The 13,053-nt window shown below is 41.9% G+C and overlaps 1 protein-coding gene across 2 annotated transcripts in view; it reads right to left on the bottom strand.

Annotated features, from left to right (window-relative positions):
- spns2 (spinster homolog 2 (Drosophila)) overlaps positions 1-13,053 on the bottom strand; it is a 60,394-nt gene that overhangs the window by 38,754 nt on the left and 8,587 nt on the right. For both annotated transcript variants that reach the window (XM_046411733.1, XM_046411734.1), the window contains exon 2: positions 2,757-2,822. In XM_046411733.1, coding sequence (XP_046267689.1) covers positions 2,757-2,822 — 66 coding nt within the window. The remainder of the gene's footprint in view (positions 1-2,756; positions 2,823-13,053) is intronic.

Genomic DNA, 13,053 nt, shown 5'->3' on the forward strand with positions numbered 1-13,053 from the left:
ACCACAGAGTATTTTCCATGTGTTGCCCTTAAGCATGAAAACACCAGTTTGCATCACCACACTGCAAGAAGCATCCACCCTGTCTCAGAATAGTATCTTAATTTCCTGCCACTAGAGGTGTAAAATGAAGGATTGGTCTTCATATGAACAAGGGAGGGGCACTTTACTATACCTGATAATAACATGCAAAACCAAATAACACATGATTTTTCTTGAAAACATTTTTATTACCTAATGCCACTGAGTGCTGGCAAAATTTCATTTTACCAGTCAAAAACATGAATTTTTTAGAGTGCAACGATCAAAATTCAAACACAGCAGCAGGTCTAAAGGGCTCCTCTAGTGCTCAGTGGGGCTAGTATTTCCCAAAAGCAACAACCTCTAGATATGGGAAACATTTCATTCCAGTAGTTTTGACCAAGAGCCAAAGAACAAGGTCAAAACTATCCTGTGCTCAAAGTGAGTTCATAAAGTGATTCTGAGTGAGACTTTTGTTTGTTCTACATCTTGGATCCTGCAGTTTGTGGTCAGTGTTTTTTTTTTAAAGTGTGAGGGTGACCTGGCAGCAGAGGAAGAGAGAGAGAGCCTCAGTGCACACAACGCCCACAACCTGTAAAACACCTACGTTGGCAGTTTGGGTTCCCAGGTGGACGAAAGCTGCCAGGACAGAAGGGAGCGAGGAAAGAGAGAAGGCAGAGTGGGCTTGGCCTGAAGGGGCTCACACAGGCAGGGATTGTTCCCTCTGGAGATGGAGGGAGTGGGTCCAGGGAAACCGGAAGGGAAATATCGTAAACATACACACACACACACACACACACATTGTGATTACGTCAGCCTCCTAACCTCTTCTTCACACCCAGGCTCCCTGTCTGCTACTACCCGCTCTCACAGCTCAAGGCCCGCACACCCAGCATTCCTCAAGCCGGTGTGAGAAAGAGGTCGCCTGGGGATCAGGGGCCAAGCGGAGTTTAAACCACGACGGGCTGGGAAATCAAACACACAGGAGCCCTGCTTTTAGCTTAGGCAGCCGGGTGCCTCTCGGAGACCTGCAAATGCGGACGGTACAGAGGGCGAGTCAGCTGCACACACCCCTCTGCTAACACACTGTGTGTGTGTGCGAGTCTCTGCCAGTGTGGCTGTGTGCATAACCCAAATAATGAGCCAATGCAAACAGAATTAAGAGTCAAACGCACCTCACACTTACAGTTTCCTGTTTCCCGTTAAGATTTCAATCTGCAGAACGTGCTGCTGAGGTCACCTGGAGTGGTCAGCGTGTTTACACAAACTCAGACACCCTGCTGATTAAACAAACTAATAAAACACATTTGATTCAACGCATCAGGACCAGCCAGTCTGTACAGGCATCACACGTGAAGTCTGATGTGAAACTGGATGTGAAACATTAGATTGACTATTTTTTGAAGACCGCTGCACAGAAATTGACAAAAGGAGATAAAGGAGAAGTGTGTGTGAAGGAGAAAGAGTTTAGAAAATTTACTTGAGTGAAGTATAGATTTTTCACTCTACAGTGAAAATGTGTGGAAATGAGTTTTAAAAATGTCGAAATGGCTTATTGAGTAAAAAGCCAACAGAAATTACAACACTAATTTCTTTTTCCTGGTAGATATTTTTGTCCTCAACACACCATTCAATTCATCTAAAGTTTGTCTAACAACATCAAATGAGGTGGGAAAACACTGGGCTGAATTTTGCTCCCCTGTTCCGCCTGCTTGCCCTCAATGGCACTTTGTGTGCAAGTTTGTTGGTGTTTGAATGAGTTTGAGGGCACATGCAGACAAGACTTGGTCTTGTCCTCCAATGAGAGGGCTTTGCAAGGTATCTCTGTGAAGGGGAATTCACTGGGGTCTGGAGTGAAACAGGAAACCCCGCCCTCAGCCAGAGTCCTCAGACGCTCCGGGTCCATGCATTCAGGCTCTCAGGATAACAGCCTGCCTGGCTCCCGACTGTGTTTTGCTTTCTACTGAGCTGCCCTGCAGTGAGGAAAACTCGCTTCTTCCATGATACAGTGGTTCTAAGTAAATATAAACAGCTTTAATTTTAATACATTGAGAGAACCCTAAAAAAATGTGCTCACGTCAAATACATAAAAACTGTTGGTGGTATAACTTTTAGATACTCTTCCTCAGTGCGTTCAGATTAAAAGGTTCAGACTATGCTTCAAATCAACACAGCAGGAGAAAATGTGATAAATGACAAATATGACAAATTCTCGCAAAAACCGAGGCATTGCTTTATCTTGTCAAAGAGTGTGGCCAAAAAAAAGCTATTTCTGTTTTGGCTTGGCAGATTTATATAAATTAGAGGAAGGAACACTGAGCCAATTTTTTCCTGTTTTCTGGAGAAAACTTGAATTGGTTTCTATTTAAATCCTACAAGTAGAACACCTTAATTTGGTCTAAAGGAGAAAGATTGGAGAACATTAGTAAATTACATTCGCAGGTGAATTTTGTATTGAGTCCATACTGCATAGCACTACTGCCCATAAATTGTGCTGTCACCATGTCTTCCTGTTAGTAAGTGTTTTGTGTATGAAAACAGGAAAAGATGGCAAACACTGTGACTGTTAACTGGGACTTGGCTGGTATTTCAGTACTCCTGTTTACATGAAGAGGGCCTCTACCTTTCAGAGGCCCTCTTCTCTCCATCCAGCTTAGCTAACACTAAACCATGTGTTTAGGCTTTGAGCTAAGTTTTTCACACACATAATTGTACCATTATAACTAAAGGAGACATACCTGTTTGCAACAAACCGATTCTACTGTCTGATACTTCGTAATGTCGCTGGATGTCAAGCAGGACACCTGTAAAGAGGAGGAGAGGGAAAACATAAATGTGGTTTTAGGACAATAATCATGATCACAGATCACAGTCAAACACTGAACTCTTTATGACTTCATACCTAAATTTATTCTGAATTCATGGTTGTGGCTTGTGATTATTGCTGGACATGATGGATAGATAATACTGAAGCACTATCATTCACTTAGCATCCCCAAAGAGCAATGTAACATCCCTGATAAGTGCTCTCTTGGCTGCCACGCAGTGCTAAACTTAAGTAAATGGCTGCAAAGACTTTAACTGAAGGGTGTTACACTGGAGGCAGACATTTTCTGGTGTTAAACACAACTTGTCTTAACGCACAAAAAACACCTCCATACTGCTCACACACACACACACACACACTTTCTCCACAATTAGCTTCCCATTGGCTCGTGTAAACAGCTCTGAGGAGCAGCTCCAGTGCAGTGACTGGAGTTGATTCTGGCTTTACCAGATGACGCTGCAGCTGACTGTGTGAGGTCAACATTTCTGGTGGCTCTCATCAGTCACACAGACACACAGCAGCGCCACAACATCACTCCACTGCGAGAAACCACACAGTCTTTGAAGTCGTCTTAATCCTGTTACTGTAACCCAAGAGCAAGTTATGCTGGAATGGAGGAACCTCACATAGTGTGCATGGCCCTAATGCCTTAATGAGGTGAATGGCACCCAGTGCTCGGCCAAAGGTAATGCGAACGGCTGAATGTCTGCTCATCACAACATTACTTGACTTGTGTGCGTTCAGTGTAGTAAGGGTGCAAAGCATGCACAAGAAATCTCATAAAATGTTAAACACGTCATAAACATCAGAAGATGAGGAAGAAGATCAAAAGCTGATAAACTGGGCTTAAAGAAATCCCTTTGTGGCTACCATACAATTTTAAACACCTATAAACAGGAAGCAACAAGTCTTGTCAAATGAATTCTGCTCCCTTCGAGACCACCAGAAAGGTTCAAAGTCTTACTTTATGATTGCAAGGAAAAGGGAAAAAAGAATATTGCATGTCTATCATAGAAATCCTTGCAGTCCAGATGCAATGTGGTGTGTTTGCTAGTGCTCGCTGACTCTTTCTGAAACAGGCAAGCTGGTCCTGGGGATTGCAACACAGCTCATGAAAATGGAACAGCAGCATGACTAACATTTTAAAAAGCTGGCTGCCTGTGATCTGCCTGCTCCACAGACCAGGGTGTCCAAGCCTAACCTGACCTCTGGACTGGTGCATCTGAGTCTCTGTAACTTTCAGAAATAACTTGAGCATAAGGTTCTTATTGTCTCTGGAATTTTGCCTTGCAGAAAGATGTGGAAGACCACGGCCAAACAGACAAATACACGCACCCAACAAAATAGATGTGGCTCTGCAATCATCACGATTGCGTCGTCTGGCTTGGCTATTTGTCAACAGAGAGACACACATCATGTTTCAAAGGTTACAGGTTGGACTGTGACTGGAAGCAGAGACATACGTCAGATTCCTGTCATCTGAGTCAAAGCACCTGCTCACATTCTCACACTACAGTATTCTTGTTCAAGAGCTATACTCACAACTCGTTGCCTTGTTTCGCTTTTATAATGATTTGGCTGAAAGGTTCTGGTATGCTGGTTATCACCCACTTTCAGTGATACCCACACCTACACTGTTGATAATGAAGAAGATGTGAATGTTTTTGGTTTGGCACATTAGCCCTGCTTTCACATGTGGTAGCTGTGTTTCTTATTAGCATAGAATGTAGGGAATTGTGCAGCAACTGCCTCAAGGCAAATTAGAGTAAATATACATTTCTTGCCAGGTAAATCTCAGTTCATATAAGTTAGGGTGAATATTGGAAGAATTTCGATCACATTTTTGTGCACCTCAGGATTTAGCTAATTCTCTCTATGAGACTTGAGAGCCCGGTGTCTGTGTCCTGTGTGAAACCAAAAGTCCACAAGTTGCATGCTATGACTATGATTAACAGGCAGGAGGTTACACTTATATTATTGCTATCTTTACATCTTAATGACAATTCTTTACTTGAAATCGCTTGCCCAACAATGTGACTATTGCACATGCGCACACTGCGATGTTGAAGCGATATATCACACAGCTCTACTTGTAATCACAAAACACATCAGGCTCTCATCCCTACATGGCCTCGGCCAGACGCGCTGGCTGTGACAGCGACTTTGCCTGTCAAATAGGGACAGCAGTGTTTAACAGTGTACTGTACAACTGCAGCTGTACTCTAATTAGTCTGGAAGAAGTGCACACACACACACACACACACACAGCCTGCTGGGAGGGGGATTCCTACACCAGATGGCAGAGCGTCCCTCCTGGACAGAGCAGAGCATTTGTCTGGGCCACACCCGTCTACAATTACCAGACAATTAATAAAGGTAGAGTTGGCAAAATGTAATTTACATTGTACTGTAAGTTTAGGAAAACAGAGCTGTTGATGTTGGATAAACCAGAGCTGTAGCCACTGTAAAGTCCTGCTGTAGCAACAAGATCAGATCTAATAAAAACATGGAAATACTGTATAAGAAGTTAATATGATATAAATACCATTCAACAGCTCAGTGTGTATCCATGTGAATAAGTGGCGGAAATCAGATCAAAGCAACAGGGTTTACTGTAGTAGATTCAAGTGCAGCGAGCTGTGTAATGAACTGTGCTAATCTGTAAGGGATTACAGAGAGCCAGCAGCTCTGTGTTTGTATAGCAGCCTATCGTAACCATCATCTTTACTCTCAATGAGGCCTCTTACTGCCTGGAAATCAAACTCTGTCCTTTTGATTTCTCTTTCTTCCCGTTCTGCTTGCTCTCCCCCGCATTTTCCCTTCCTCAGCCTTTAAGTAATGTCTGGTCTTTTCTTACTCAGTTTTCTCCCCTTAGTCAACCTGAGATTCACGTTGTTGGGGCTTTAAGGAAATGTAACTACCATGTCTCATTAAGACAAAGAGATTCAGTTATGCAGCTGATGGTGCCCAAGCTGGCAGCACCCATTTTAGTTGCCATGGCAATGCTGTACGGACACTCAAAAAGATAAAGGTCAAGAGACCACAAAGGGACTCAGCTTTCCAAATCCCTGCCTTTTTCTGATACTACAATACTCATTGTGGTTCAATCTCACAATGCAACATCTGCTAACATGCTCCTAAATTACACAGGTTACTAAATGATGCTAGAAATACCAAGTATAACGCCATAGCACCTTAAAAAGGGATATTTTATATAGATACACATCAGGCTACTGTGATTGTGGCAACACTGCAAATATAACCCTGTGGACCCATTAAAGTGAACAAAGTTAATGAGATTCTCCAGCCTTCAGGGGTCTGTGTTCATCCGAGCGTGATACCAGGCAAGAGAAATGGCAAGAATGTGGATCATCCTGACAGCACACAACAACAACACCAGCTACTTCCACCTTCATTCAAGGTAGCAGCAAAGCACACTCATAGTTACTTTGTAGGCCACTCCCTCTGACACACACAGAAAGCCCCATACACTCCCTTTATTTACACCAAGAAAAGAAAAGAAATAAGCCCCACTATGAACTATGTTCTGTCATTTATTTACAATTCAGGCGTTGAATACATAGCTGCCTGTCAGTGCTTTTACTTCGAGATCACTCAGTCAAATTAGTCAACTATCTTATTCTTGATGTCAGCATCAGTCACATTTATATATTCTCTTACACTCCTTCCACGACTTTATTTTGATGCTGAACTGTACTACACACACACTACAGACGGTCGCTCCCCGCAGTCGAAACACAGAGCTGTCACAGGGTCTGGGGCCAGTGTGGAGCTGACACTTATTCCACCCTCTCATAAAGTCTGCCTTTATGGCCGCTTTTTCACCGTGGCTTAAGAAGAAATGACTCAAATTGGTGAACATTAACATGCCACAAATGCTGCATTTAGAGCGGTGAGTGATCGTTCTTCAGCGTGAATAATACTTTCTTTCACTCTCTGCTGTTGCCATCATAAGACTCCTGTAGGCTGTTCACTAACTATACAGCCAAGAATTTATAAATCAAGGCAACAACAGAAAACATTTTTTTAGTATCATGTTTGCAAAAAGACAACACATATGAACCACAATTCCAAATAACAAAACACCTCAGAGAATTTTGTTGCAGTTATTGCACGTCAGTGAAAACAACATGACAGCGTGACACACAGAGGAAGCGTTTAAATGAGGATACAGCGTGCCGTTTTTGCAAGGCCAGCTTTCATGAAGCGACGTACGCTGCCAGCATTGCTCCTCTGGGACCACCATACACTCACAAATGCACCATAAGTGTGTACACACACACACACACACACACACACAAACACACACCACACCCCATACTGCCATGCACATATCAGCTTGGAGAGGACATATTTCATACCAAATCCCCAACAGAGACGCAAGGATCTCCGGCCCCCCTTGGTTCTATTTCTGCTCAGAGAAACTAGGCTAAGAGGAAGGAGAGAAGAGCGATCCAATTTAACAGTGATGAGTGCTGGAGAGACACACATAGAGAGAGAGAGAGACACAGATAGGAGGAGTCATGAGGAACAAAAAAGAAGTGGTGGCTACATCAGTTAGTCTGACTTTGATCTGTACAGCATGTATGTGTGTATATAGAGTACTGTATGTTCCCCTTTCCCCTGGTTCCACTGTTTGTGTGTCTGACTGAGAGAGAGCCAATGGATGGAAGTCATTCATTCTGGCGAGAGTGTAACGGGCAGCGGTGAACCGCGCTGCTGATGTGGCCAGATCCTTCCCCTTTATTCCTGTAAAGGGGTGATCCCTTTTCATGTGTCAACCCCATCAGTATAAATAGTCTGGGAAAGGAAGAACAGGGGGGGACATAATGAGTGAGGAGAAAGTGCATCTTTTCTGGTTGTTCTTGTGACCAATTTCTGGATTAGAGCCTGCGAGAGACAGTGAGAATCAGCACAGGGAGAGAGCAACAGAGTGCAGAGGCAGGCCGGGCTGCAGCGCGCCTCAGACTGCAGCGAGGAGAAAGGCGACCACAAATATGCCCGACTGTGGCCGGCGGGCTCCTGACCGACTGCTCTCCTCCCTCGCCATGTGGCCGCAGTGGGCGGGGGAGCACTTTTTCCATTCCACTTCCTTTGCCCGCCACACAGAAAGGAAACGTGCTACAGATGTCTGAGAAACAGTGCAGAGCTGCCTGCACTGGAGGGCTTCAGAGCTCGTATAAGAAAATAAAATCAACAAGAGACGGGGTGCGTGTGAGTGTGCTGGAAAGTTCAAATCCTGCTGCCCTGTTGGTAGCGAACACACAATTTCGCCCAAAACCACTTGTACTGTACACTGTGAGAAGATCTTACACTGTCATTCTAGTGATAGGCTCTCGGCTATATGGTGTTTTGAACAAAAAAATAAAATATTTTCCATCTTGAGAGCAGAGCCATCTTGATTAAAGGTTCCCTGTGGAGTTTTTGATAACTTATGGTGCATTGAAGCGATGCTTTCTTAAGCGGGTCCCTGCTTTGTTTGTATCATGCACATAAACAAGCACACACACACACACACACACACACACACACACACATTCAACCTCAGTTGAGTCTCACTGGTGAAGTTTCTGTCTGGAAACTTCATTTATTTATTTCCTATTGTTTTGCTATGGGTGCCATTGACTTGACACATTTAATGACACACACATATGCATAAGCATACACACACACACACACACAGGCATGTCTATTAGACATCAAGGACAGAGAGCGACTTGGTAAGAAATACTGAACGCATTGACATTATTGATGTAGAAGAGGGAAAACTAAACCTGCCTGATGTGGATAGTATACCTGAAGGTCACGTTCAGGACATCACAACTGATCATACTTTTTCATATTTGCTGAGTATTCCAGCAAAAATTGTTTATTTACAATATTACTCAATGTACTTTGGCTTCTGATAAGCTCATAAACTTGTGGTATTACTCAAACTACTTTCTGGAACACATCTCATCACCTGTAGCAACAGGCTTACACCAAATATTATTATATTGTTTGTGAAACCCACAAATATAAAAAGCAGATCCACTCAAAATAAAAAGTGAAAGTTACTTTGCTGAAGTTGATGTGGAAATGCCTTTGCAAGGATCTTTATTTTGTCATATGAAGCCATATGTAACCGCTTAAGGGTGCCAGTTTCACACTACCAATACACTACTTAGATACGATATGGTTGATTTATTCAAATCAAAACTCCTGCCAGTGTGTGAAGATGAATTTGCTGTTATTTCAGTGATAAAACCACGATGACATTTGAGACAGATTTCACTTTAATCTTCTAAATTTGCGACAGCCAAACTGGGTCGATATCAAATTAAAGGCCTGTAGGTTTGCCAGCCTTACCACTTTGATTAATAGGCTTTTTTATCCTAATTTTCTTTCACTAATCAAAAGCTGGTATTCAGCTCAGGGGCCCGTGGTGCATTAGTCCCAGCCAGTGCGTGCTAAATATTTGATGGCGGTGGAGAGGATGCATAGTGAAGCATCAAGGGAGCAGACTAAACCTATAGCTCATCAATAATACAGCCAGGGCTAGCCCACTTGTTCGTATGAGATAATGCATTAAATGTATTGGTCAGAGATGCAGTGAAGCGAAGCAAAGGTATTTGAGATGAGATGAGACTGTTTGACTGCCAGGAGAGCTCCGTGAGCTGCACTCGTTCACACTATCGTCTCTCAGGAATACTGAACAGCAGTTGAACTCAACCTTGAATGTGGACACGGAGGAGTGTTATTTATGTGGAATTTTGAAAAGGAGCTGGGTTAACTGGGGAAAATCATTGAGAGAGGTTCAAATAGTGCCTGGATTTATCTAACAGAAAAGCGATACGGACAGTTTCCCTTTAAAAAACACACACACAAAATGTCCTGAGGTTTACTTTCAATTTGGCTTTGACCATCCAAACAGAATCCCAGAAATCAGCCTAAATCCATAAAAAAAATAAAAGTATCCACAATGGCATTAGGCCTTTAACACAATAAATACTAACAGGCATGCAATACGGTATGAAATACTTATTTGAAAATGACACTTAATAACAGAGTGAATGAATAATGAATTCTCATGACAGTTGAAAGGATAACTTACAGGTCAAGAACCTAACACATCTCACAAACACTCTGATGCTGCTGCATGACACTGCGAGTTTAAGAGTCTACAGTAAGGCCAACAGCAGTGCTTTGAACTAAATGCTGACCTATATAATAATGCTAACACGCCGGGGTTTGACAGCTAATGTTTATCATATTCACCTCAGTTTGAACTGTTAGCAAGCCACCCTTTGAATATAAGTCCACAATGCATAACAGAAAGGACACATAATGTTGACTGAAATGTCATAGTTCTCCAGCTATGTGGTCATAAAATAAAGTACTGAAATTTTGAACTGATGACGGTGCTGGCGGAAAAAACACTAAAGTTTTCAACTCATCCTCTGGGGAAGATGAAAATCTGTCACATCTATCACTCCAATAGTTGTTTGGACCACCTGACTGGTTAACATCGATGTACACACACACATACCAACAATGCTGCACTCTTGTTAATTGCGTATGAAGGGTCATGTCAGTGAACAGACTGTCCGCGTGTGAGTGTGTGTGTTGGCATGTGAATTTGAAAAAAAAAAAAATCCTGTCAGTAAAAGCAATACTTTTTGTTACGTAACAGTGTGGAGGATTAAAGTCACAGTGTTTTCAAATGAGGTTTAATTTCTCCTCTTTCACTTTACTTTCTGATCTACAGTGAGTCCACTGTGGGGGTACCGAAGCATTATAACTAGCTATAAACTGTGCTCACAGTCAAGACAAGCTTTCATACATAACTTTGCTTAGTGACATGCATTTGTTCAAGGTATTTTTAATCATCCAAAGATAAAGCAGCAAGCTCTAAAACAGTGCTAATTAAATACTTGAGACTTTACCTATCTACTGTGAATAGAATATATTTCTGTGTTCTCGCTTTGACAACTGACTCATCGACTTTAGCTGACTTCCTCTTGATTCAGCCACAGTGAGAGATGTAAAGCATAATGATAAGACAGGTTGTCAAACCGACCGTCTAGACCTCAGTGCTGTTTCTTGGAAAAAAGACGGGTGTGAAGCGACCCCGAGCCATGAGTAAAAGAGAGAAAAATGGTTGAAGATTTCTATTTTCAGCTCAATTTAGCATCAAATAGCGAGAGTGCAGCCATATTCTCTGGATAATCACAGTGCTTAAGCTTCACAAAATGGAAAAAATCAGGGACTACATGAGCCCAGCTGGATCCATATGGCTTTAATGCATGGCACATTATCATTAGTGAGAGTATTTTTTTCAAGACAAAAGAAATTATTGCAGATTTCTAATTTATTACTACAAAAATTTTGTCAAATTTGGTGAAATGTGGAAAAAAAACCAATAAAACATACTGTAAGTCTGTCTCATACCATTAAACATCCCATTACATACACTAACGATAGCAAATTATCAATATTTGGTAAAATATGTTGTTTAAAAGACTTGTACATATCTTACAAGGTCATAGGACTATGGAGCAGAAGTTAAATGTAACTAATATAAGAAGGAAGGACTGGACTATGGACACAGTGATCACCTGTCGTAAATGAGTTTCTCTTTCCACTCACACACATCAACCACCATTCTCCACATGAGCCACAGCAGCTCCATTTGGGCCATAGCTAATGGGATGTATCTGTCACTCCTCTTCAGGGCAACTGTATTATGTGTGTGTGTATTGCAGTGTGTACAACCTAACAGCTGCTTTAATAATGTAATGACTCCTGGGTGTTCATAGTTGTATACAGATAAATGTCAGACATGTTTTTTCCATCTTCCTCCTGTATTCCCATCACAGCTACAGCCAGAGGGAAGACCAGTCAGACATATAAAAGCATTTTCATTCTGAGATGCTGTCAAGGTGACCTCTCTTTAGCTCGACACACATTATTACTGAAAAGCAACCCATCTCTTCATTTAAGGGGGAAGCCACTGATTTCCAACTCAATTTCATTCCAGTTATGGGGAGGACAGTTTAGCTGAGGCTGTGAGGCTCATCTTTCATTGTCTCATGAATTAGATATGCATCTCATTATTTCCTCAGTTACTTCATCAAACACTCTGAGAAACCCAAATATGTCTTTTTGCACAAACTTATAAAAAATGACCTCACAGGTCAGTTTGAATCTCAAGGAGAAATTCTTCTTAAATGCAATTTGATTTCAATGAGATTGTGTTTGAACTCATTTAACGTGATAAAAACTACGTGACCCCATTTCCGAAACTGAACTTCATAACTTTTCAGTCAGATTTCTAAATCATTAAGTCTGAGTTTCAGTTCATCTTGGTGAGGGAGAACACATCAAGGCATCATTTTTTGTTCATCTTTGACTTCCTCCGCATATCAGAGCTGTTTCATTAAAGAACAGCCCACATACCTACAGCACACAGCCTGAGGCCTTCCACGCACTTATCATTAAACTACCCTGAGAAATATGCACATGAAGCTTTGCACTGCTGTGCTGCCCAGACACTTGGATCAACAACCTGGATGATGACATGAGCAATCTGTAGTCTTCTCTCCTGAACATCACTGAACACCTAAGTCATGCAGAAAAAAAAATACCATTGCATTCTATGTCACAACTAACTGGTTCAGCCTGATGTATAATATTCAGTGTTGAAAATACATGCAATCAAGATGTAATCATTTTTGAAACAGTGTGGTGACTGGTTGCCTGCAGATTTATTTAAACATGCACCAGTAAACATTCATGGTGGTGAAGAATCAAAAGAATGCTGTAATAATCCACCCTGAGCAGTGAGGTGTGACCAAGCTTTCTGATGTATAACTGCACTGCAGAAACAAACACATGAATTCAATCTGTCACTGTCTTATAAGTAAATTTTCCCACAGTGCAACCAAAAAGAACAAAAAAAAAAAACAAAAACAAAAAAACAAAATCCCCCAAAAAGACAGAAAAGTCTTCTTGCATGCTAATCAATCTGTGTAGTACTAAATTCGACAGAAATGAAAGAACAGGCTGGACTGATTGGAAAAGATAACATGATACTGCCTCCCTACAGTCCAACATTAAGGTTAATGCCCGCACATGCATATACTGTATGTGTTACAGCTGCGACAGCACCGATGTCTTGGAAACACAAAACCAATGACACATTCTCA

This window comes from Scatophagus argus, chromosome 14 (assembly GCF_020382885.2).
Source record: "Scatophagus argus isolate fScaArg1 chromosome 14, fScaArg1.pri, whole genome shotgun sequence".
Lineage (NCBI taxonomy): Eukaryota > Metazoa > Chordata > Actinopteri > Scatophagidae > Scatophagus > Scatophagus argus.